The 27,899-nt window shown below is 37.8% G+C and overlaps 1 protein-coding gene and 1 pseudogene across 1 annotated transcript in view; both read left to right on the top strand.

The window, feature by feature from the left end:
• LOC110568491 (contactin-associated protein-like 3) overlaps positions 1-27,899 on the top strand; it is a 241,642-nt gene that overhangs the window by 31,605 nt on the left and 182,138 nt on the right. The window contains exon 3 of the mRNA XM_021671890.2: positions 24,958-25,151. Within this exon, the coding sequence (XP_021527565.2) occupies positions 24,958-25,151 (194 nt within the window). The remainder of the gene's footprint in view (positions 1-24,957; positions 25,152-27,899) is intronic.
• Positions 649-3,605, top strand: LOC105725012 (bromodomain-containing protein 7-like; annotated as a pseudogene).

Raw genomic sequence — 27,899 nt, 5'->3', positions numbered from 1 at the left:
ATATGTCTAGCACTTTCCCTTAAAACACTCTCATTTATCACGTGCCAGTGTGCACTAGGTGTTTGTGTACTTTTCTTACACTTGGCGCAGTTCTAACTTCCGTGAAGGAAGGGTGCGATCTTATCTTTAGTGCTCAGGCATAAGCTTGGAATCATCGACGCTGTCCTGTTCCTTACTAGCTATGTGACTTTGGACAAACTCCTTTTATCTCCCTGAGTTTTTGTCTCCTCAGTTATAAAATGGGATTAGTAAAGTACCTATCATGAAATAGTATTTTTTTCACAAAAATGGTTGTGAAGATTAAATGAATTAAAACACATAAAATAGTTAGGTTATGTTACACCAATATTCAGAGCAGGTGTATCTACAAGAACCAAAAGAGAAACAACCCAAATGTCCATTGATGGGTAAATGGAGAAGCCTAATGTCGTGTAGGAAGAAAATTCTGGTCCATACTATAACACAGGTGAACTTTCAGGACATTATGCTATGTGCCATAAGCCAGACACAAAAGGACAAATACTACATTATTCCATGTATATGAGGTACCTAGAGTAGTAAAATTCATAGAGACAAGAAATAGTCGTGGTTGCCAGGGGCTGGTAATGGGGTTATTGTTCAGTGGGCTCAGAGTTTTTGTTTGGGAAGATGAAAAAGCTCTACGGATGGTTGGTAGTGATGGTTGCACAACATGAATGTACTTAATGCTACTGAATTTTACATATAAAAATGGTTCAAATGGTAAATTTCATGTGATGTATATTACCATAATTAAAAAATTAGTATATGATCTGATCCAAAGTAGCTAAAATCTACTGAGTTCTGCTGAAGTAGAAATTATAATTAGTAGTGCTTTTTTTTTGAGATGGAGTCTTGCCCTGTTGCCCAGGCTGGAGTGCAGTGGCATGATCTCTGCTCACTGCAACCTCCGCCTCCTGGGTTCAAGTGATTTTCCTGTCTCAGCCTCTCAAGTAGCTGGGCTTACAGGTGTGTGCCTCCATGGCTGGATAATTTTTTGTATCTTTTGTAGAGACGGGGTTTCATGATGTTGGTCAGGCTTGTCTTGAACTCCTGACCTTGTGATCTGCCCACCTCAGCCTCCCAAAGTGCTGGGATCACAGGTGTGAGTCACCATGCCCAACAATTAGTAGTATTAACAGTAGGAAAAAAAGTGGCAGTGAAGCATATTGTTTCACAACATCTAGCTCAGAGCCTTGAAAAAGCAAACATTAAATAATATGAGATGGTATTAAATGTAAGCTTCTATAGTAGAATAATTCAGAATAAAACATGAAATAATGCCAAGTAATGTTAGTTGTTAACCAAAGAAATGTCAAAACTCCGAAAGAGCTTGTTGAATTAGGTTATGGTAGCCCACAGTTTGGCAGGGAGGGGGGCGTCAGTGATGTTTAAGTAGTTTACATGGTCTGAATCCCCTATGGTTCATTTTAAATTGGCCAGCACACTGCCAGTTGTATGCCACTGACAACTTAAACTCGATGGGAGGAGGCTGCACTACCACCCTCCACTCCTGGGGCACAAACCGGAATCGGAGCTGAATGGCCTGGACCTGGGCCTGGTTCAGGGGACAGGCGCCAGGGCCAGGTCAGATGTGGGCAAGAAGCACAAGTCAGACAAATACCTCTACGAGGAGTATGTAGAGAAACCCTTTAAGTTGGTCTTCAAAGTAGGAGGGAACAAAGTCACTGAACTCCCCTTGGGCAGCTTGGGACACGACTCCAGCCTCTTCAAAGACAAAAACGATCATGACAAACACAACGACAGTGGAAAAAGAGAAAGATAGGAGAGAAGCAGTTTCCAGAGGAAGAAAAGGGGAGAAAATGCAGAAGAGTTACGGATGATAAAAAGAAGCGAGATTGAGACCGTGTGGAGAATGAGCCAGGAAGAGACCTCAGGTGTCACGCCCCTGTGAGATTAGACTTGCCCCCTGAGAAGCCTCTCACAAGCTCTTTAGCCAAACAAGAAATAGAACAGACACTGCTTCAAGAAGCTTTGGATCAGCTGATGAGACAATTGCAGAGAAAAGATCTAAGTGCTTTCTTTTCATTTCCTGTGACTGATTTTATTGCTCCTGGCTACTCCACGATCATTAAACACCCAGTGGATTTTAGTACCATGCAAGAAAAGATCAAGAACAATGACCACCAGTCCATAGAAGAACTAACGGATAAGTTCAAACGAATGTGTGCTAATGCCATGATTTACAGCAAACCAGAGACCATTTATTATAAAGCTGCAAAGAAGCTGTTGTACTCAGGGATGAAAATTCTTAGCCAGGAAAGAATTCAGAGCCTGAAGCAGAGCATAGACTTCATGGCTGACTTGCGGAAAACTCAAAAAGCAGAAAGATAGAACAGACACCTCGCAGGGTGGGGAGGACAGAGGTTGCTGGCCGAGAGAGAGAGAGAGAGAGAGAGAGAGAGAGAGAGAGAGAGAGCGAGAGCGAGAGCGGAATCTGAACATGGCCAAGCACTTGAAGCCAAGTCTTCAAGAATCCCAGCAAAGAAAATAAAAAGAAAGACAAAGGTATGCTTGAAGATAAGTTTAAGAGCAATAACTTAGAAAGACAGCAGGAGCAGCTTGACCACATTTTGAAGGAATCTGGAGGAAAACTGATCAGGCGGGCTGTGAACAGTCAGTACAAAGTTGAAAGAAGAAATCAGATGGAATGATGATGTTGAGGGTTCTCCATTCTGTGGATCCCATTGTAGGAGAGCCAGGCTACTGCCCTGTGAGACTGGGAATGACAACTGGGAGACTTCAGTCTGGAGTGAATACTTTGCAGGGGTTCAAAGAGGATAGAAGGAACAAAGTCACTCCAGTGTTATATTTGAATTATGTGCCCTACAGTTCTTACTGCACCACATTATGACTCCACTTTTGCAAATATCAGCTAGGATGATTCTGATTTAATCTATTCAACCTGCGGGGAAGACTCTGATCTTCCAAGTGATTTCAGCATCCATGAATTTTTGGCCACATGCCAAGATTATCCATATGTTATGGCAGATAGTTTACTGAATGTTTTAACAAAAGGAGGGCATTCCAGGACCCTACAAGAATGGGAGATGTCATCGCCTGAAGATAAAGGCCATACTAGGACACTTGACACAGCAAAAGAAATGGAAATTACAGAAAAAGAACCAGCAGGGCATTTGGACTCCAATACTCAAGACAGGCTCATAGCAGTGAAAGCAGTACCATACTTTGGCTTACCAGTTGAAGTTTTTGACTCTGAAGAAGCTGAAGTATTCCAGTAGAAACTTGATGAGACCACCAGATTGCCCAGGGAGCTCCAGGAAGCCCAAAATGAATGTTTGAGCACCAGACCCTCTCTCAACATGATCTATCTCTTGGGTCCCTCATATAGAGAAATGCATCTCACTGAACAAGTGACCAATTATCTTAAAGAATTTGCACAGATAGTCACTCCAGGTGATATTGTAAGCACCTATAGAGTTCGAAAAGCAGTGGGGAGTTCTATTCCTTCCCCTGTCGTGGAAAACAACATTGTGGATTTGATAGAAGATATTCAGGAACCTAAAAAGATGGATGTTGCTGAGTGTGGTCCTAGTGGGAGTTGAGGCTGCCTGGTATTTGGTTATATATTATGTGCATACTTTTTCATTCTTTTTTTTTACCCACCCCCCAACCCCCCGCCAGACGGAGTTTCGCTCTTGTTGCCCAGGCTAGAGTGCAAAGATCTCAGCTCACTGGAATGTCCGCCTCTGGGATGCAGAGGATTCTCCTGCCTCAGCCTCCCAAGTAGCTGGGATTATAGGCGTGCACCACCAAGCCCGACTAATTTTTGCATTTTTAGTAGAGACAGGGTTTCACCATGTTGGTCAGGCTGGTCTCGAACTCCTGTCCTCAGGTGATCCACCCACCTTGTCCTCCTGAAGTGCTGGGATTACAGGCGTGAGCCACTGTGCCCGGCCCATACTTTTTCATTCTTAACTTAGAAACGCTTTTCAGAAGATACTAAATATTTGTAAATTGTGTTTTTCGTTAAACTTAGGAACAGTGAAGAAAAAGACTCGACAGAGAAACCTCTAAGAATAAGATTAATGCATTTCTAATTCTCTGTCACAATTACTCAATTTTAAAAAACAGAAAAATAGGATCAAAAATCTTATTATGAAATGTCTGTACCAGTTTTACCTTGTGTATTAGAAATACAGTATGGCTTTTGGTGCATTTTAATTAATTTCATAAGGAGTCCCAATCAGCTGATGAGTGGTTTTAGAATTATTCCTGTAACTGTCAACCTGGAGAGCTCTTCACTATTTTATTCGTACTTCACTGAAAATTAAAGTTCACTTTTGTGCCTCATTTTATACATAATGTGTTGTAAAACATCACCATTTGGGATTATTCCTTCCAATAGGATATATATGTGTATTTTCTATTTATAACTAGCTGACACAGGACGATTCTCATAATCCCATTTGATTTTTGTATTAGTAGATATAACAATCTCCCTTTTGTTCAAATTGAAAAAGTGTAAAATGAGGATGATGATGATGATGATTGTGACTGTGCTGATAATTCTTTGTATGCCATTATTTTAGCTTTAAACATTTTTAAGTGTTATCTAGTACAAAAGCTGCTTAAATCAGATACCCCAGTCTCCATGATATGATTATTATATATTGCGTGCCTGTATCAAAATCTATCATGTATCCCATAAATATATATACCCACTATATATCCACAAAAATTAAAAACTAAAAAGGAAAATAAACCAATAAGAGGTCAGGCTTTTTTTATATCATAGAGTTAACATTGTTTTTCAAAAATTTTGTTTCATTATATTTAGAAAACAGCTTTATGGGGTTTTAGAGAACATGGTTTCTCTTCCATGTACCTTCCTATTTATTTTTTATGATGCTCAAAGTTGCTAAGTTTCCAGATGTTTTAGTAAGAATTAGCAATGCCCTGAATTTCATAGCTTTCATAAAGAATTTCCTGTGTACCATCTTTTCACCACCTCTTTCCTGTTACAGGAAAGAAATAAGAAGATATTCTGTAGTCGGTTTAGATTGCTTGCCAAAATAGTTTTAAACTGATTTGTAATTTTTCCTAAGCGAGAATGAGGAATGTTATGGTTTAAAGTATTAATATATATGGCATTGTCACATGGTGTTTCAGACACTTAAGAAATGTAGAGGAGTTATTGTAAAATATATTTTAGAAAAGATGTTACAAGACGACGAGGACAGAAGTCTGTGAAGTGTTGTGAGGAAGGCCTAGGGAAGTAGGAGGAAAGTGGGGAGATCACAGGACAACCCGGAGCCAAAGAAGAAGGGCCCAGCTCCCAGGGTCTCCACCGCACTGCTGGCCTTTCACCCACAGTTTTTCTCCATCTTCCTTCCATAACCCTCAAGGAAGTAAATGGATATTGTAAAGAGCGAGTAATTATAACACAACAAAAATCAAAAGTCATGATTCTGGAAAACGTTATCAGTCAAAAATGGAGAAATAGTTGAAATATTTTCATGTTTCCTCTGTAAATTTCTAATTATGTATATATCCTCTTCCACTTAATATCCAAACAACTCTCTTACTTCTTTATGCAAAGAAACATGAAAGAATGAAAAGGTTAATTACAGGTGTGTGATTAATTCTGTGTATGTAAGTTTGCAAATTGATAGATGTTAATGTGTTCAATAAGTGTACATAAATACACACAAAATACACACATTTGTATATGTGGGTATATGTGTGTATGTACTATGTACCAAATATATACTATATATGTATATATAGAGAGTGTGTGTATTTAATAGTCAAATCAAAATTTCAAGAACTTTATATTTCACATAATCGCACCAATTTTCCTGAAGCTGAATTTAGATAGATAGATAGTATGTATGGGTGTGGAATATATATATGCACACACATACATACATATATATGATTAGTGTGTGTGGGTGTGGAACATATATGGTCAGTGTGTGTGGGTGTGGAATATATATATGGTTAGTAGGTGGGTGTGTATATATATACATGCATCTATGTCAGTATATACATATATGGTCAGTGTGTGTGTGTATATACACACACACATATATATGTCAGTAATATATGTACATATATGTCAGTATATACTGACTGTATATAACTATATACTGACTATATAGTTATACAGTCAGTATATACTGACTATATAGTCATAGTCATATATACTGTTGATATATATGTCAGTATATATATATATGTGTGTGTGTATACTGACTTATATAGGTATAGTCAGATTGTGTGTGTATATTCAGCTGCAGGAAAATTGGTGCCATTATATAAAATGTGATGTTCTTGAAATTTGGATTTGACTGTTAAACCTGACTTTGTTGTCGTTAAGTTTACATCTTATTTCCTAGAATTGCACATTGCTAAATTTTTCTACAAAACCAGTATTTCTTGATACAGGAAAAGACAAACAAAGAAAGAGTAGAACTTCATTTGTCATTCTTCTAAGTGTCTCCTTAAGAAAACGATGTGATCCAAAGTTATTTAGACAAAAGCTTAAAAAATAAAGCACTTCGTAACTCATGCTAGTACTTGATTATTCTTTTGCTTATCAAGTTTTCTTCTTTTTATGATTATTATACCTTTAATTGCGAGCATTCATTGGATTGGCTCAGTAGTATTTTATGTGAGACAACTTTCCATTTTAATAACTGCATATTCTCCTTTGTTAATGTGAAATAGAAGTGCAGGAGTAGAGATGAAATGGATAGTATTGCCAGAAGCAATTTGAAACTGGCTAGGCCAAAGCATGTGTGTATTTTGTCCTCTTTTTCTGTTTTCAGAAACTGCTTACATTAACTCTCATTCTCAGCCAGAAGCCTTAGTTTATTAATGATTCAGAAGGGCTTTCTTTGTATATTGAAACCATGAACTCTGATGTGCAGAGTACAACCAGGGAGCAGGCCCATGGGTTTGAATGGAAATTAATGTTGGTGCGTGGGAATGAATTTCATAAAAAGGATAATTTAGAAACCTATGTGATAAACTGCGAACACAGAGGAAATGGAGATATACTGGATCTTTTCCCTCCACTTTTTATATTTCTCCACTATTCAGATGTCCTTCTACTTGATCATGGTTTCTTGGCACACTGACTAGGTTCAGTGATGAAGAGGCAGAGAAAATATTTACTGAATATATTTAATAAAAACTGAATAGCTCAGGATATTTGTAAGGGCCTTTGAATATCAAGATATTTATTTCCCACATTAGAAAGTATAACTCCTCGTGAAAACTTAGCACCACAGTTTAAAATCATATTACTAAATAAAAGCAAAATTCTTACATTGGAGAAATGACCCGTAAATGGTTTGTTATAGCATGTGATCTTTAACTGAAATTTCCACTACTGTACAATGCCGTATCCCAGAACAGAACAGCATGTGAGATTTCATTGTTTTGTATGAGGAATCTAGAGGAAAGAAATTGGTAAAAGTGTATGCAATAATTTAAAAATATAAAGATTATCAATCTCTGACAGAATAATGTAAATCTTGCAAATATTTAAAATAACTAATAAGAGTTAAATTCCCCCACATTTTGCTTTTCTTTTCTCCTTCCCTTCCCTTTCCCCTTCCCCTTCCCTTTTCTCCCTTTTTCCCTTTCCCGTTCCCCAAGTAGCTGGGATTACCCTTGTCTCAAATAGCTGGGATTACAAGTACTCACCACCATGCCCAGCTCATTTTTGCATCTTTCAGTAGAGATGGGGCTTCACCATGTTGACTAGGCTGGTCTCCAACTCCTTGCCTCAGGGGATCCACCCGCGTTGGCCTCTGGAAGTGCTGGGATTACAGGCATGAGCCACCACGCCTAGCCCCCATTTTTCATAAAATCAAAATTCTTGCATATTCCTCTCCTTAGTTTGTAGGTCAGAAGCTACACTAAGGTTCCCAATGCGCCTAGATGTTAGGTATGCCAAAGTACGTGTACAACAAAGGGCCTGAAAGGTAGAATATAGTGGAAAATGTTTTGCCTGAGGATATTGCTGACTACATTTTTTATCTGTGCCTCTTAATACTTCTTAGAACTAGGAAGTCCGATGGCATTCTGTTTTTATGCTTTTTTTTTTTCAGATTTGTAGCATGTGACAATGTGAATACGTTACAAATGTTGAATGATTCAGCTGACTATAGGCCAAACAAAATAGCGTCAGCTTATCTATAGCAAAATGCATTTTGGTTGAAGAGATATATAGATTTTAAAGAAATTAATCTTATTTACTTCTGCAAATAGTATGCTTCAGCAGCATATGTAATTTTATTTCATTAAAGTTCATCTAAAACAGGTTGTTAGTACTATGACGGGAAGTGGCATCCAAACAAACAAAATATTCTTAAGGATATTAATACAGATTAGACATGAGAACAAGAAATATTTGGCTGATTTGATTCTTTCGGATCACTTTAAAAATTACTTTTTAAATTTTTGTAATTGAGACATAACTTAAAATACAATCAAATGCATAGATATAAAGTGTGTGGTCTGGTTAATATTTACAGATGTATATGCCTGTATTACCAGAGCCCAGATCAAGTTACAGATCATTTCATCACCCCTTTGCCATTTGTTAATACTTTTTATCCATTATCTAGGCACCTTCCTCCCATCACTGTTCTAATTTCTTTCGTATTATTTAGGTTGGCTTGTGCTTTTGAGTTTCAAATAAATGGAGTCACACAGTACCAGAATCATGCAGAAGCTTTTGTACCCAGCTCCTTTAGGGAGCATAAGCCTTCTGAGTTTCATCCACATTGCTGCATGTGTTTGTAGCACGTTCCCTTCTATTGCTGAGTAGATTTCAATTGTGCTGTTTGTTTATCCAGTCTTTTTAAAATGGACACTTATGGCTTGTTTCCAGTATGGATCTATTATGAATACATTTCTACAAACATTGTTTTACATTTCTTTTGGGAGTGGAATTTCAGTATGTGAATCTCTTAAGAAACTCAAACTGTTTTCAAAAGCCCTTGAATATGTTATACTCCCATTGGCAATGCATGTCAATTCCAGTTGCTTCTTATCCTGGTCAACATTTGGTGTTAAAATCATTAACCATTGGGGAAATATAAGTTAATATCATAGAGAAATAGTATGTTCTCTAGGATGGCTAAAATTAAAGATGGACGACACCTGTGTACTATATTATTCATGGCACCACAAACAACATGAGTTTCAGCATATTTGTATCTGTTTCCTTTGCCCCTGAAGCCCACAGGGGCAATGCAATAGGGCACACATGAATATTACACTCATAGCAGACTTGTATTGCAGCTGAGAAATAATGAGCTTGGGGAATCCACTGCAGTTATAGCAAGTAGTGAGAAAGGTCTTTGTGTGGAAGAAAATGGTAACTTCACCTCTCAAGGTTGCAAGCTGCATAAACAGCCACGAAAAAAATGGTCCATAAAAGAGCTTTCAGGGCTTTGTAGTCTTAGCACACCAAACAAAACACATAGGCGTACAAGCTGCTTAAAGTGGACTGTCTCTTCATACATTATTATGTATGGATAACACGATCCTATATACAGATCTTCTAAGAAATCTAGAAATCTAAAAAACACCAATTAATAAGTGAATTTTAGCAGGTTAACAAGACACAAGATGAATATACAAAAATCAATTCTATTTTTATGTATTAGTAACCATCTGATTATCAAATTAAGAAAACAATTTCATTCACAATAGCATTAAAAAATAAAATACTTATATGTAGATCTTACAAAAGGTGTGCAGGACCTCTTCATGGAACACTATAAAACATAGCTATTAGAAAATAAAGAAGACCCAAATAAATTGAGAGGCACACTATGTTTATGGATTGGAAGAAACCGGAATTGTCTTAATTGTCATACTTGGTTGGTAAGAATGTAAATGGTACCACCACCTTGGAGAATAGTTTGGCAGTTTCTTAAAAAGTAAGAGCATATACTTACTGTATAACCCAGCAATTTGACTCCAAAAAATATATGCCCACTCTAAGACTTAAATATTCATAGCAGCTGAGTGCAGTGGCTCACACCTGTAGTCCCAGCACTTTGGGAGGGTAAGGTGGGCGTATTACCTGAGGTCAGGAGTTCGAGACCAGCTTGGCCAACACGGTGAAACCCTGTCTCTACTAAAAATGTCAAAATTAGCTGGGCATGGTGGCACATGCCAGTAATCCTAGCTACTCAGGAAGCTGAGGCAGGAGAACTGCTTGAACCTGGGAGGTGGAGGTTGCAGTGAGCTGAGATTGCACCACTGTACCCCAGCCTGGGCAACAGACAGAGACTCTGTATTAAAATATATATATATTCATAGCAACATTATTCATAATAGATGATATGGTTTGACTATGTCCCTACCCAAATTTCATCATGAATTGTAGCTGTCATTAATTCCCATGTGTTGTAGGAGGGACCCAGTGGGAGATAATTGAATCATGGGGGTGGTTTCCCCTATACCGTTCTTGTGGTAGAGAATCAGTCTCACAAGTTTTGATCGTTTTATAAGGGGAAACTGCTTTTTCTTGATTGTCATTCTCTCTTGTTGCTGCCATGTAAGATATGCTTTTCACCTTCTGCCATGATTGTGAGCCTTCCTTAGCCACATGGAACTGTGAGTCCATTAAACCTTTTTTTCTTTATGAATTATCCAGACTCGGGTATGTCTTTATCAGCAGCACGAAAATGGACTAATACAGTAGACAAAAACTAGAAACAACTCAAATGTCCATCAGCTACTGAATGTGGCATATTCATTGAACTGGTTGCTATTTAGTAGTAAATTAAAGAAGCTACTGATATGCCATGATTTCTTTAAGTACTTAGTTGTTCCTTAATGTTATAAATTATTCTTAATGAGGAATGCCATCCCACTGCTTTCTAGGATTTTCATGTTACTTCCTTAAAATTACATTCTTCCTTCTAAAAATTTTGTCCTTTCACTTTTTTCCTGTTCAAAAAAATCCAGTGATATATGTGATAGCTCAACTGTCATGCAACTTTCGGCAAGAAAGATGAGGTTGAGTAGGAAACTTCCTGTTTACCAGAGGCAACTGGAATCACTCAAGAATAAAGGGACACTGTATTCACCATCATATTACCACGTCTTATAGATTATTCTTCCTGATAAGTATATTTTAAAAGGCACTTTATATATAAAACAAACATAAGAATGAAAAAATGTAGGGAAGACAGACCATCTAGGAATCTGAGCACTTGAGGAAATTATAGAGATAGAAAACAAATTAATGGTTTCTATGTGTAACTATAAACGTTAGCGATGAAGAGGATTGTTATGGTAGTGCAGTAGTTCTCTTTCTTGATTGTGGTGGGAGTTTTGGACCCTACACATGTCATACAACTAGATAGACACATCATTTCCAGGTTTTGATATTGTACTGTAATTTTATAAGATGTAATCATTGGTAGAAGCTGGGGAAAGTGTACACATCACTTCTCTGTACTATCTTTGCCAAGTCATGTGAAGCTATATTTCAAAGTAATTTTTTTCTTAAATGACATTTAATTTCTGACTGGAAGTTTAATTTGTGTTTCAAAACTGATTCAAAAGGACTATGGCCAATGATGAAAATGGTAAAATACAACAGTCGGTCCTATAACCGGCTCTCCTACCTTAGTTATTAAAGTCAGTGTTAAGGGAGGCATTCCAGAAATTCTACAGGACATGGTGGAGATTTACCTATTTTCTTTCACATTAACTTTTGCCAACTAGATGTTTTTAGGTTGTCATATTTTTCCAAAGAATTCAGTGGGACAAACTTTAGCAGAATTCTAATCTGCCATATTTTCCTTGATGTGCACCTACCTCTAAAAAATATTTCTTTGTCCTTAGCAACTTAAACATTATTGTAATGTTTAGAGGACATTACTTTTGCATCATATTTTGATACTATCATATTACATGTAAAATAAATGCATGTCTCTTTTTATACAGGGCTTTCACAGCAATTCATAAATTATCACTAGTTTAACTACAAATATCCTTAGGAAAAATGTAAATATTACCAACTCTTTTTTTAGGGGTTGGGCTAGGAGATTTTGGTTGAGTGAGCAATCAATCACATACAGATGGATAAGTTGGTATTCACTAAAATAGTCACTTCTCAGAATTTCACCCTTGTGTTTCCTTGCATGATATCAACTGACTTTTAATAAGAAAGAAAAATACATGTGTTTAATCACTACCTGAAGAAAGTAAACACACTATTTGTGAGAGGAGTGCAGTCAGCCTCAGGGTGCTCTGACTCCATTCCAACCCTCTCCTCGTAGGCCCCGTTTGCATATCACTTTTGCCTGGTTGTTTCCACTCACCAAATGAAGATGACTTCTTTGTCTGCTCAAGTGATATTTTGAGTTTATGTTTTATCAAATAATTTACTGGATGTATGATGGTTTTATTGAATTATGCACTTAGTTACCAAGATGAATAGAACTACACCTACCGCAAATTGAAGATGTAGTGGAGATATGGGAAAAGGTTGTAGGCTGAGTCATTTAACCATTAGGGCCCTTTCTGACATTTTCTGTGAGGGCCAACTGGAGTTCTCAGTGGAGTGCCTGTGAGTTTCTGCCAATGGCCAGTGGAGCACGAGCCTGCAAGAGGGAACACTCCCCCAACTTCTGGGGTGATAAAGGATTTCTCACTCTTCCACCATTCTCACTGTTACACCATTTTTTTTTTTAACTATTCCAGCTGAACTTTTATTACTGACCTCTGGTTTCATCTATCTAAGATGAACTCCTGCTCACATCTCTCCCTGCAAGATTCGTATCTCTTTAGATTTTAGGCCATGTGGTGGTTCTGCAAGCTCAACTCTCCATTGAATTTGTAAAATATCATGAACTTGAAGTTTGTTTTAAGGGTGGAAATGAGGCTGCTTATAGCTTTCTACTTCCTGGGGCAGAAGCCTGAAGGTCCATCCCATAGATTTTGATAAATTGTATTTTCATTTTCATTGAGTTTGAAGTACTTGCTAATTTCCCTTTTAGTTTCTTCTTTGATTCATTGATTATGAAGTGTATGTTATTAGTTTCCTAACATTTCAGGATTTTTCAGAGAAGTTGTTATTGTTGATTTTTTATTTTAATCTATTGTATATCACAGAGATATAAGTTACATGATTTAAATCATGTTAACTTTGTTAAAACTTGTTTAATGGTCTTTTGGTAAAAGTTCCAAGTGAACTTGAAAGAATGCATGTTCTTTTGTTAGGTGAAGCATTCCATAAGTATCAATGGATCATATAGGTTGAGAGTGATAATTAATACTTCTGAATCCATATTTTCTATCTTGTTGTGCAATCAGTTACTAAGACAGAATACTAGAATCTCCTACCATAATTGTGGATTTATCTATTTCTTTCAGTTTTACTAGGTTTCACCTCATGTATTTTGAAGTTCCATTATTAAGGGTTTGCATGTTTAGGATTATGTCCTCTGATGAAATAACATCTTTATCATTATGAAATAATTTTCTTTACCTTTTGTAATAATTTTTTGCACTGGAATCTACTTTGTCTAATATAGCCAATCCAGCTTTTTTTTTGACTAGTGTTAGCATAATATTTATTTTTTTCCATGTGTTTACACTTAGGCTATTTGAGCCTTTTTTATTATTTAAAGTGTGTTTCTTGCAGGCAGCATATATTTGAATCTTGCTTTCTCATCTAATCTGACCATCATTGCCATTTAATAGGCATGTTTGCACTGCTTACCTTTAATATGATTGTTTATATGATTAAAGTATAACATCTACTATTTGTTTTTTATTTATTCTATTATTTGTCCATTTTCAAAGCTCTTACGGAATGTAGATGAATTTTGTAAGAGAATAAATTTTATAAATTATTATGTACACTCTGCCATTTTAACAATAATTGCATTTCTTTTTTATAAATACATTTTTGGTAGGCTGAATAGTGTTTCTTTGTCAGCCTGCTAAGGTTGAAGGAAATACTGCTGAAATAGGACAAGTGCACAAAGACAGATTTTGAGGGAGGGTTTCTGTATTTTTTACTTTCAAATAGCATAGTTGAAAAAGACTGTAGTACCTGATTCTTTATTTGTGTAGTTAGGCTTTTTTTGTCAAAATCAAATTAGATCTCAGGTAAATGTTTAAATTCTCCTCAGCAAAAAGGCAGATGTACTGACAAAAAGCATGGCTGTTTAAAGCCTATAAATCTCAGAAGTGGAATGAGGGAGTTTATTTAAAGCCAACTTCACTCCTCTTCCCTATAAATACATATAATCACACTGGGGTATAGGAGCTGTGACAGTCCCTACCTATCTCATGTCTCACTTCCTACCTTCTGCTTACCCTAGGTAATACACGAAATTTTTAATGACTCTGCTGTATATTGAAATGCAATTAGATGAGGAAAGAAACAAATAAATATATCTGGATAAGATCGCATTTGAAACAGTTTGTTATCTTAATGGGAAATGTCTCGTCAAGACAAGGTTGATTAAACTATATATTTGCTTTATATATAGAAGCCCCTAATAGTGGCTGGCTTTGCACATTTACTTTGTTTACTTATATTTTGTGCCCTTGAATATCTTTCAGCCCTGGTACTCATCAAATGCTGAGAAGGTATAAGATTATGGTGATATGATAATTGTAATGATGATGACTGATGATGATGATGATGATTTACCTGTATATTATTTCCCCTGTAAACCAAGTCAGTATGTACTCTGTGACAGTGCTGCCACTTATGACCAAATACTATAGTCATGGGAATTTTAATTTTTGTTGTTAGTCAGAAGCAATTAAGGCTCCAGCTGAGGGGTTTCTACTTTTCTTTCACACAGCCCCTGCCCCAGATAGTCAAATGTAAATGAATAATGGTAACAAACAGATATAACTATATAAAGTAGAGACATAATCATGCCAGATTACTTATAACCAGCAAGTACTAAGTGATTGACAAATCATGTGAATATATTCGTGGCCAGGGATAAAAATGAAACATAAGCTGATTTTTTAAAATAATATCTTTCCATGTGTCTTAGTTAGTGATTTTATTTTCTCATCTGTAAGGTGGTTATGATAAGGACGACCCACTGGATGCTTTTAGAAATAAAAAATGATAATGTGCATGAAGGTATCTTGTGGAATTCTCAGCATACAATATATGCTTCACAGTTTTTCACTTCTCCCTTTTCCCTTGTTTTCCATTATAACATAAGTGGCAGACTTTAGTAATTTCCTCAGAAGTTGAAAACTTTTTTTTTTTTTTTTTTGAGACGGAGTTTCGCTCATTACCCAGGCTGGAGTGCAATGGTGCGATCTTGGCTCACCGCAACCTCCGCCTCCTGGGTTCAGGCAATTCTCCTGCCTCAGCCTCCCGAGTAGCTGGGATTACAGGCACGCGCCACCGTGCCCGGCTAATTTTTTGTATTTTTAGTAGAGACGGGGTTTCACCATGTTGACCAGGATGGTCTCGATCTCTTGACCTCGTGATCCACCCGCCTCGGCCTCCCAAAGTGCTGGGATTACAGGCTTGAGCCACCGCGCCCGGCCTAGAAGTTGAAAACTTTTAAGTGTATACAACAGCAGATAAGATAAATTCTATGTTGCATGAACATTTAGGGACAAAATACTGTGTGCAGATTAGCATCTTCACTGTGGTAGCAATATCAGCCTTTATAGAAACCAATTACCCTTTAAAAAATAACATCTGCTGTTCCTCAAGCCATATAAAGTGTAAGGTAAAGTTTCAGTTGCTCAGCATATTTTAATCTCATTCCAGTACTGAAACACATGTGCCAGAATGTATATTATGAATGGAGGGCATGATGTTGTTGTAATTCACAGGCTCTATGGGGTAGAATTCTGGCATTTTAACTCAGGTGCAGTGTCTTGTCAGAGGCAGGGGAAGGAGGAGGGTGAAGTGGAGAAGAAATGTTTGTGGTGGCGGGGGGGCTGAGCTAGAGAATATGACATAACTGCTTCCTCTGTTCTGTGTACAACGTTTTGGTGACCATAGAAAAGATGCTTCCAGGTTGAATAGAAGTCAATACATGTATAATCCTGACTTAACAAATAAAAGACTTTCATTTGTTTAAATTTAAGGAAAACAAAAATCGAATATAACATCACATTTGAATAATAATTTAGTTACAAAGTGCTTTAGTATCAATTATTTCATTGTCTTCCTTACAGTTTTATGAGATGGTTTATATGACTGTTATTCCCCCCATTGTCCCATTTTATGGTTTTTCTTTTTAAACAAAGGGTAACATTTTTGTCTCAGAGAGGCTGAGTGACTTGACAATTACCACACGCTAGTTGGGGGTGGAGTCAGCCAACTTCCTTTCTCTTTCCATTACCCATAGTGGCCTTCTATACCAACCATCAAAGCTGCCTTTAATAAAGGCACACAGACCAGTGCTATCTAGTAGTGCACAGGTCAGTCACGTTGTATTTCCCACCATTTCCACTCAGCATTTAATTAAATTGTGTGCACAGCAGCTCACCCTTAAAACCCAGCTGGGATTGCAGATTTCCTGAGGCTACAACATCCTGATGAAATTATTTGCTAACACCAAAATTTCATTACTTTATCATTAATGGCTGAAAATATGGCTTATTTGCATTTAAATACTACTTCTTCATCAAAGTTAAAATCAAGTTACTGAAGTATGTCATCTGTTAGCAGAAGTGCAACTATTAACACCAACAAACTAACAAACTGTGAGGAATGCTGAGAAGAGGGATGGCCAGTGGCTCCTGCTTCCTCTAATGAGAATGTACAATCCGAGGGTAGCACAGCAGAACTATGTCGACTCATTTTTCTTCCTTGTGTGTCTCCACGTGTGTTCTCATAGTAATTACTTTTCCAAACCTGGAATGAGAGGGAATGAAAATACCAAAGAAAGGTTGTGAAATACAAGCTAAAGAGGATGCCATTCATGCTGACCAACCAAGATGAGGGGAAGAAACAAAAATATTGAATAGTTCCTCAGAAGTTTATGTGCATAAAATACAACATCCAGCCTAAGATGATGGCTTGGCTGGTAGCATCTCTTTCACCTTCTCCCAACTCTTTTAAAATAACAAAATAATAATAATAATAATAAAACAGAAAAAGAGACATAGTTTCAGTCGTGTTGTACCTAGGACTATTGATTGCTAGTTAGACCAACCCCAGAAAGATCTCCCACCAATTAAATGTTACGTAGGCTTAGTAGAGAACAGTAGATCTGGTAGAGTCAACAGGAAGGTGCCAGGAGAGAAAACCCCATTGGCACTGCACACTTGCCCTTCCAAAGCCCAGGCCTTGCCTGACTAGGAGCAGGAAAGGATGCCCTGCTGCATAGGGGCTGCTTCCTTAGGTAGCCAGACCTGCTCATTCCCAAACTTCTTCATAGCTTTTGTACATTTATTTGAGAATCACCATATCCCATGATTATCATCAAAATAATATGATAAAAATTCAATTGCACAGGTTCTGGATCCAAAGCTTGAGATGTGTAAATGTAGGTGAGCTGCTCACCATCCATATGGAGGATAGTAATGAGGCCTTGTCTTTTAAAGGTACTTTAGGAATTAAATGCAAAATCCATGTAAAGGGAACTCTGTGCCTGATCCAGAGTACTTAAATGCTCAGTACATATTCATTGTTAAATTGAGTAATTATGGAAGTGGGTAGGCGGAATTCTGTTATATCCTGAAAAGTGAAGTTGGAAGAAGGAATGAACAGAGGGAAGAAACTGTAGAAGCAGTTTCCACTGAGTACTGAAGAAATCCACACACTGTCTCTGGCAGGGGCTCATGTAAATATTGCCGTAGATCATCCAGGAATAAATCTTGCCTGATCTAGGAAACCGTGTTGCATGAGTGGAAGAGGCCCCTGGTCTACATATAGCACAACATTCAACTTTGAACAAGAGCTATGTCCACCTCCTAGCTGTCTGGCTTAAGAAAGATATGGAACATTTTAGTGTCAATCGGATGCACAGTATTTGTTACCAATAATTGTTCATCCTGTCTACTAAATCAAATTCCTGACTCTTCAAGTCACAACATGGAACAATAAAAAGCAAAACAAATAAAAATTATATCTATATGTGTGTTTGTGTGTGTGTGTCTGTGTGTACATACACATATATAATGCAAACTTAAGAGGTGTTTATGGTCCCTTCAGAGGAAAAAATATATATATTTTTTATCAATTTATTTTTATATTGTTAGGTAATACAGAATAGTAAATTTCATGGGAGCAATTTATTTTCTCTGGGATAATTTATATATATATGTGTATATATATATAGACACACACATACATATATACTTTTTTATTGTACTTTAGGTTCTGGGGTACATGTGCAGATCATGCAGGATTGTTGCATAGGTACATACATGGCAATGTGGTTTGCTGCCTCCATCCCCCCATCACCTATATCTGCCATTTCTCCCCATGTTATGCCTCCCAAACCTCCCCACCCCCCACTGTCCTTCCCCAAGTCCCCCCCAACAGACCTCAGTGTGTGATGCTCCCTTCCCTGTGTCCATGTGTTCTCATTGAACACCTGCCTATGAGTGAGAACATGCCGTGTTTGATTTTCTGTTCTTGTGTCAGTTTGCTGAGAATGATGGTTTCCAGATTCATCCATGTCCCTATAAAGGACACGAAATCATCGTTTTTTATGGCTGCATAGTATTCCATGGTGTATATATGCCACATTTTCCTTGTCCAGTCTATCATCGATGGGCATTTGGGTTGGTTCCAAGTCGTTGCTATTGTAAATAGTGCCACAATGAACATACGTGTGCATTGTGTCTTTGTAATAGAACAATTTACAATCCTTTGGATATATATCCAGAAATGGGACTGCTGGGTCAAATGGAATTTCTATTTCTGAGTCCTTGAGGAATCGCCACACTGTCTTCCACAATGGTTGAACTAGTTTACACTCCCACCAAAAGTGTAAAACTGTTCCTATTTCTCCACATCCTCTCCAGCATCTGTTGTCTCCAGATTTCTTAATGATCACCATTCTAACTGGCATGAGATGGTATCTCAGTGTGGTTTTGATTTGCATTTCTCTAATGACCAGTGATGATGAACATTTTTTCATATGTTTGTTGGCCTCATATATGTCTTCTTTTGAAGAGTGTCTCTTCATGTCCTTTGCCCACTTTTGAATGGATTTGTTTGTTTTTTTCTTGTAAATCTGTTTTAATTTTTTGTAGATTCTGGATATTAGCCCTCTTTGTCAGATGGTAGATTGCAAAAATTTTTTCCCATTCTGTTGATTGCCAGTTCACTGTAATGATTGTTTCTTTTGCTGTACAGAAGCTCTGGTGTTTAATTAGATCTCATTTGTCTCTTTTGGCTTTTGTTGCCAGTGCTTTTGGTGTTTTAGTCATGATGTCCTTGCCTATGCCTATGTCCTGAATGGTTTTGCCTAGATTTTCTTCTAGGGTTTTTATGGTGTTAGGTCTTATGTTTAAGTCTTTAATCCATCTTGAGTTAATTTTAGTGTAAGATGTCAGGAAGGGGGTCCAGTTTCTGTTTTCTGCACATGGCTAGCCAGTTATCCCAACACCATTTATTAAACAGGGAATCCTTTCCCCATTGCTTGTTTTTGTCAGGTTTGTCAAAGATCAGATGGTTGTAGATGTGTAGCATTGCCTCTGAAGCCTCTGTTCTGTTCCATTAGTCTATATGTCTGTTTTGGTACCAGTACCATGCTGTTTTGATTACTGTAGCCTTGTAGTATAGTTTGAAGTCAGGTAGCGTGATGCCTCCAGCTTTGTTCTTTTTGCTTAGGATTTTCTTGGCTATACAGGCTCTCTTTTTGTTCCATATGAAGTTTAAGGTGTTTTTTTCCAGTTCTTTGAAGAGGGTCATAGGTAGCTTGATGAAGATAGCATTGATTCTATAAATTACTTTGGGCAGTATGGCCATTTTTACAGTATTGATTCTTCCTAACCATGAGCATGGAATGTTTTTCCATCTGTTTGTGTCCTCTCTTATTTTGTTGAGCAGTGGTTCATAGTTCTCCTTAAAGAGGTCCTTTACATCCTTTGTTAGTTGTATTCCTAGGTATTTTATTCTCTTTGTAGCAATTGTGAATGGGAGTTCGCTCTTGATTTGGCCCTCCGTTAGTCTGCTATTGGTGTATAGGAAGGTTTGTGATTTCTGCACATTGATTTTGTATCCTGAGACTTTGCTGAAGTTGCTTATCAGTTTAAGGAGATTTTGAGCTGAGACAATGGGGTCTTCTAAATATACAATCGAGTCGTCTGCAAATAAAGACAGTTTGACTTCCTCCTTTCCTAATTGAATACCTTTATTTCTTTTTCTTGCCTGATTGCTCCGGCTAGAACTTCCAATACTATATTGAATAGAAGTGGTGAGAGAGGGCATCCTTGTCTCATGCCTGATTTCAAAGGGAATGCTTCCAGTTTTTGCCCATTAAGTATGATATTGGCTGTGGGTTTGTCATAAATAGCTTTTATTGTTTTGAGATACATTCCATCGATACATAGTTTATTGAGAGTTTTTAGCATAAGGGCTGTTGAATTTTGTCGAAGGCCTTCTCTGCATCTATTGAGAAAATCGTGTGGTTTTTGTCTTTGGTTCTGTTTATGTGGTGGATTATGTTTATAATCTTGCATATGTTGAACCAGCCTTGCATCCCTGGGATGAAGCCTACTTGATCATGGTGGATAAGCTTTCTGATGTGTTGCTGCAGTTGGTTTGCCAGTATTTTATTGAAGATTTTTGCATCTATATTCATCATGGATATTGGCCTGAAGTTTTCTTTTTTTGTTGAGTCTCGGGAGGTTTTGGTATCAGGATGATGTTGGTCTCATAAAATGATTTGGGAAGAATTCTCTCTTTTTGGATTGTTTGGAATAGTTTCAGAAGGAGTGATACCGGCTTCTCTTTGTACATCTGGTAGAATTCAGCTGTGAACCCATCTGGACCTGGGCATTTTTTGGTTGGTACGCTATTAATTGCTACCTCAACTTCAGCCCTTGTTATTGGTCTATTCAGGGTTTCAACTTCTTCCTGGTTTAGGCTTGGGAGGGTGCAAGTGTCCAGGAATTTATTCATTTCGTCCAGCTTTACTGGTTTTTGTGCATAGAGTTGTTTGTAGTAATCTCTGATGGTAGTTTGTATTTCTGTGGAATCGGTGGTGATAGCTCCTTTATTGTTTTATTACATCTATTTGATTATTCTCTCTTTTCTTTTTATTATTCTGGCTTGGAGTCTATTTTGTTGATCTTTTCAAAACAGCAGCTCCTGGATTTATTGATTTTTTGAAGGGTTTTTTGTGTCTCTATCTCCTTCATTTCTGCTCTGATCTTAGTTATTTCTTGTCTTCTGCTAGCTTTTGAATTTTTTTTTTTATGTTGCTCCTCTCACTCTTTCAATTTTGATGATAGGGTGTCAATTTTAGATCTTTTCTTGCTTCTCATGTGGGCATTTATTGCTATAAATTTTCCTTTAGACACTGCTTTAAATGTGTCCCAGAGATTCTGGTACGTGGTGTCTTCGTTCTTGTTGGTTTCAAGGAACATGTTTATTTCTGCCTTCATTTCTTTGTTTATGCACTCAACATTCAAGAGCCAGTTGTTCAGTTTCCATGAAGTTGTGCGGTTCTGAGTTAGTTTCTGAATTCTGAGTTCTAATTTGATTGCACTGTGGTCTGAGAGACTGTTTGTTATGATTTCTGCTCTTTTGCATTTGCTGAGGAGTGATTTACTTCCAATTATGTGGTCAGTTTTAGAGTAGGTGTGATGAGGTGCTGAGAAGAATGTATATTCTGTGGATTCGGGGTGGAGGGCTCTGTAGGTGTCTATTAGGTTTGCTTGGTCCAGATCTGAGTTCAAGTCCTGGATATCCTTGTTTAATTTTCTGTCTCATTGCTCTAATATTGACAGTGGAGTATTAAAGTCTCCCACTATTCTTGTGTGGGAGTCTTAGTTTCTTTGTAGGTTGGTAAGAGCTTGCTTTATGTATCTGGGTGTTCCTGTATTGGGTGCATATATATTTAGGATAGTTAGCTCTTCTTGTTGCATTGATCCTTTTACCATTATGTAATACCATTCTTTGTCTCTTTTGATCTTTGTTGTTTTAAAGTCTATTTTATCAGAGACTAGGATTGCAACTCCTGCTTTTTTTCTGCTCATTGGACTCATTCTCCATCCAACCTTGCTCCCTTGCTGGTGAGGAGTTTGATCCCTTGGAGGAGGAGAGGTGTTTTGGTTTTGGGTATTTTCATCCTTTTTGTGCTGGTTTCTTCCCATCTTTGTGGATTTATCTACCTGTGGTCTTTGTAGTTGGTGACTTTCAGATGGGGTCTCTGAGTGGATGTCCTTTTTGTTGCTGATGAAGTTATTTCTTTCTGTTTCTTAGTTTTCCTTCTAACAGCCAGGCCTCCCTGCTGTAGGACTGCTGGAGTTCCACTCCAGACCCTGCTTGCCTGGGGATCACCTGCAGCGGCTGCAGAACAGTAAGGGTTGCTGCCAGTTTATTCTTCTGTTATCTTTGTCCCAATAGGATACCCACCAGATGTGAGCCTGAGCTCTCCTTTATGAGGTGTCTCTTTGGTTATATGGGTTCAGGGAGCTGCTTGAGGAGAGAGTCTGTCCCTTATAGGAGCTCAAGTGCTGAGCTGGGAGCTCCATTGTTCTGTACAGAGCTGCTGGGCAGGTATGTTAAAGTCTGCTACAGTGGAACTCATAACTGCTTTTTTCCCCAGGTGCTCTGTCTTGGGAAGGTGGGGCTTTATTTATAAGTTCCTGACGTGCTGCTGCCTTTTTTCAGAGATGCCCTGCCCAGCGAGGAGGTAGTCTAGTCACAGTCTGCCAGCAGAGGTGTTGCTGAGCTGCCATAGGCTCTGCCCAGCTGCTGTGTGAACTTCCTTGCAGTTTTGTTTACAGAGGTACGGTTAGAACTGCCTCGGTAATGGTGGTCTGCCTCAGTAATGGTGGACTGCCTCGGTAATGGTGGACTGCCTCGGTAATGGTGGACTGCCTCGGTAATGGTGGACTGCCTCAGTAATGGCTGACGCCCTTCCCCCTGCACTGAGCTGGACCATTCCAGGTCCAGCTGCACTTGCTGTGAAACTCTCAATCCACAGCATTTCAGATTACTGGTCTTTTTTGGGGTGGGGCCTGCTGAGCCAAATCACCTGGCTCCTTGTTTCAGCACCCCCTTTTTTTTTCAATTGAATGTGCGGCTCTGTATCCTAGGTGTTCCAGGCACCAGTTGAAATGGCCACCCAGATTTGTGTGAGCTTTTGTGTGGAGACTCAGGGCACCTGCTTAAACAACTGTGCTAGAAACTTGTGGCGCTTTTCAGCCTGAGAATCTCCTGGCTTGTGGGCAGTAAAAACTTGTTTGGAAATGCAGTGATCACTCACCCTCTGCATTGTTCTTGCTGGGAACTGCACTCCAGAGTTGTTTCTATTCGGCCATCTTCTCTCTGGGATAATTTTGTTGTATTCCAGAAAAAATATTTTTGAACAAAGATTCACTGCAAAAAATATCTTAGAATCTAAGTTCTAATGATCTGTAAACTTGAGAGTCATAAGGAAACAGTAGTTAAGTGTTTGGTCATCAATTCAAATAGGTGCCTAATCTTTATATTTATTATTTAAATGTGAATGTTATTATTTAAATATAAATATTTCTCTGCACTTCCCCATAATAACTTATATTAAAGTATAATGTCAATGTCCTCACTTACTCATTTTTACTCCTGGCTATATTCTAATAATATCACACTTTTTAAGACATATACTAAAGTACTAAAGTACTTACATGTGGAATTTTAAAAAGTTGAATAAATTCACAGATGTACAAAGGAGGACATAATTATAAACACAACCTATAATAATAAAATACACAGTATAAGTCAATGAGTAATAACCAACTGTCTAGAACTTTAGACTTTCTATCGGAGCCTTCAGGAAAGTGGCAGCACCAGGGAGAAATAAAAGCGTGCTGATCCTCGGCTTGAGAATTGTCTATCGAGTACTCTCTTTTTCTAAACACTGATTATTAAAGAAGTTAAGGTTCTAGAGTGTCCCCTAATTCTGTTAGACTAGAAAAATAACAAACATCAATAAAACATCAGCAGGCATTCCTATGTTTTTGTTTCAGACGTAGCATTAGTCAGAGCAAAAAGAGCAAATTCTCTGCTCTGCATCCATCTTCTTCAATACCTGACAGTCTCCTTCTGCTGTGTAAGCCTTGCCCTGGTTTCCCTGCAGTATTGCCAGAGAGAGCAGAGTGCAACAGAACCTGCTTATGACTCACCTTGACCATTCGCTACTCTATACTTCTTTGTGTTTTTTTTACCAGTATCTCCTCCACACCCTGGTTCCTTGTAACCATCATTCTCCTCTATACTTCTGTGAATTCAACTTTTTGGATATGCACATGTAAGTGGGATTGCCTCACAAAGCACTCCATATCTGAATTGTTCTTTTAAATATCCATTTCTCCTATGAGACTGTAAGCACTTTGAGCGTAAGGACAATATATTAACCATCTTTGTTTTATCAGTTCTTGATACTGTACTTCCTGCTACTGGAACTTAGTCTCTTGTGTTTGGCAAAGGGCAAATCTTACTCAAAGGTTATGAAATACACTTATTCCAAAAATTGACAGGAATGCCATATTGGCTACCTGCATTAAACAAACATTTCCTCCACTCAGTAGGACATTTGCATTCTAGAATGTCGGGGTTATCTAGCTAACTGTAAACACAATTTAGGGTTCATCCAGTCACATGTAATTCTTCTATATTTTTCTATTGTAAATCTATGATTTTCTTAATATATATTCATAATTGTGTAGTTTTCTAATCTAGTAACAGCTATGTTAAATAACTTCCTCCTCTACCATTTTCCTACTTTTTCTGTTTCAAAAAAGGAGCTGGTGGCTGGACCCCACTTGTGTCAGATAAATACCAATGGCTGCAAATTGACCTTGGTGAGAGAATGGAGGTCACTGCTGTGGCCACTCAAGGAGGATATGGGAGCTCTGACTGGGTGACCAGCTACCTCCTGATGTTCAGTGATGGTGGGAGGAACTGGAAGCAGTATCGCCGAGAAGAAAGCATCTGGGTATGTTTTCTAATAATAATAATTGCTACCTATTGCTGCAAACCTATTAGAAAAACAGAATTTTCAGAATTACTTTGAAAAACATATTCTAAGTAAAAGTAAGCTGCCCATTTCATTGACAACATTGAAAGACAGTCTTGCTATTATAGCATTAGTGTGGAAGTTTAAAAATAACACAAATCATATATAATTTATTCTTTCTTGGTTTGCTTAATAATTGAACATTGCATCTACTTTATTTTAGAATTGTAGATTGAATTCATTTATTTTGTGTGATTTGATCTGATACTTTTGAAAGACACTGAAATTTCAAAATGTAATAAATGAGCAGTTTCCGTATGTATGACAAGTACATACAGACTTTGAACTTGAAGGATCATGTGTCCTGTATTAAGTAGCCAGATTTAGTTTTTCATAGACTATAGATCTCTGTGAGATTCTCTGAATCTGTAAATATCCCGATAACAGTGACATTATTTCTGTTTCTGATTATATGTCAGTGCCTCTTTGGGGAGGTAATTACTTTTCGTTTAACTTTCGTGAATATTGTAAATGTATTTAATTTATTAAAAAATATATTTATTACACAGTGTTTGGAAGTAACCCATATCTGTTTAAAATCTTGCTCTGCATTCATTAATAATGTTTAAAATATGGACAGTTTCCCTATAAAAGAGATGCTCTAAGAGAAAACTCATATAAAGTCTGCATTGTATTTGTAATTTGACTCTTTCTTCCTCCTGAAAAAATACATCAATGATGGAGGTACCATCAACAATTTTGTTTTCCAGTTAAGGAGTTCAGAGGGAAACCGTAGCCAAGGCAATGCCATCTGCCATTTTTGCTTACTCTGAAATGTTACTAGCGTGTGGGGAAAGAGTGTAAAGGTTAAGGTTCTTACTAATCCAGAACACTTAAAATAATAGATGTCAACTCTCACAATCTCCCCATGTGCAGAAACGTGTTGAACTTCACTGGAACAAATGGTTTACTTTTCCTGGTTCCCACAGTGAGAGCTTCCTTTCAAAGTCACTGTGCCTTTCGTCTCTGCATCTCTAGTATGGTTGGACTAAAATCCTAACTCTCAATACCTCAGAATGTGACCTTAATTGGATATAAGGTTTTTACAGGGTAATCAAGTTAAAATATAGTCAGGAGGGTTGACCCTAATCTAGTATGACTGGTGTCCTGATAAAAAAGGACCTTTGGACACCAAGACAGATGTACACACAGGGAGGCGGCCCTGTGAGGAGGGAGGATTGGAATGATGCATGGACAGGTCATGGAACACCGCAGGCACTAGCAGGTAGGAGTTGGGCATGGAACAGATCCCTCCCTAGAGCCTCCAGAGGCAGCATGGCCTTCGGGCACCTTGATCTTGGACATGTGGCCTCCATCACTTTAGCTACCTAGTTTGTGGCATTTTGTTACAGCAGCTCTGGAAAACTGACTCAGCCTCTAAAGCCTCACGAGGCTAACAGGACTAGGACATCAGGAAATGTTTCCTAAATTAATGAGTGAAATTCATCCCCTCCCAGGATGCCTTTTTTGAAAACAGCCACACTGTAAAAATGATCCTTTCCGGCTCTGCACATCTCTAGGACTAAGTTTTGGACTAAAGCAATGATACGTAGTGCTATGAGGGTTCAGGGCTCTGCCTTCCACCGTTTTGAGCTAAAAGGTTTTTGGGGATGGGGCTTTATCTTTCCATCTCCTTTGTCCTCAGTCACTGTGACTGGCAAATTGTAAACCTTTAATAGCTTCATTTCCTACTCTATGACTAACTATACAGAATTTGCATGGTGAAAAAAATGTTAACGCTACTGAAGAGAAAATCCACAAAACTAACCAGAGATGGTTCTTGTGAGTGTTCAGTCATGAGACACAGACCCAAAGAGACTTGAGAACGACAGGCCTTGAAGAAAGTGTTACTATGTTGGTTGCTGGAAAATAATTCAGGAGGATATTTCAGAAAGCAGAAGTAATGCGAACAAAAGCAGGGATAATGGATGAGATACCAAAAAAACAGTGAGATGTGAGGTATGAAATGGCTGTTCCAACTGAGACGGAGAGAATATGGGGAATTTGCTGAAAATTGTAAAATTGCAAAGAGAGAGGCTGTTGAGTTTGGATGATAAAATACCTTTGTAGATTTTTGAGTTTCTTTCTTTTTTAAAAAAAATTTATTTTAATTTTCATGGGTGCATACTCAGTGTATACATTTATGGGATTCATGAGATATTTTGATACATGCATGCAATGCAAAATAATCACATCGTATAAAATGGGACCACTTCCCCCAAGTATTTATCCTTTGTGTTACAGACAATCCAATTATACATGTTTAGTTATTTTAAAATGTACAATTAAATTATTGTTGACTATAGTCACTTTGTTGTGCTATCAAATACTAGGTCTTATTCATTATTTCTATTTCTTTGTACCCAGTAACTATCCCCACCTCCTCCCCAGCCTCACGCAGCCCTTCCCTTCCACTGGTAACCATCCTGATTTGAGTTTTTTGAACTGCTACATCAGCATCTCAGGGACATTTTCTCTATTTGTTTATTAATTCATTCATTCTTTTAGTTAATAAGCAAATAATTATGGTAGAGGTTAGTAACGTCCTCTTGGAAAATGTGAGCTGAGTCCTAATTATCATATCCTTTACTAGGCATGTCCCTACTGTCTAGTGTTTTTCCTATCAAAGATACCTTTCCAGAAATGAAGTTCACTAATTGATTGTCT

This window comes from Aotus nancymaae, unplaced genomic scaffold (assembly GCF_030222135.1).
Source record: "Aotus nancymaae isolate 86718 unplaced genomic scaffold, 86718_ANA_hifiasm-v0.15.2.pri h1tg000041l, whole genome shotgun sequence".
NCBI classification, from domain to species: Eukaryota; Metazoa; Chordata; class Mammalia; order Primates; family Aotidae; genus Aotus; species Aotus nancymaae.
This window is presented reverse-complemented; position numbering and strand designations above follow the sequence as displayed.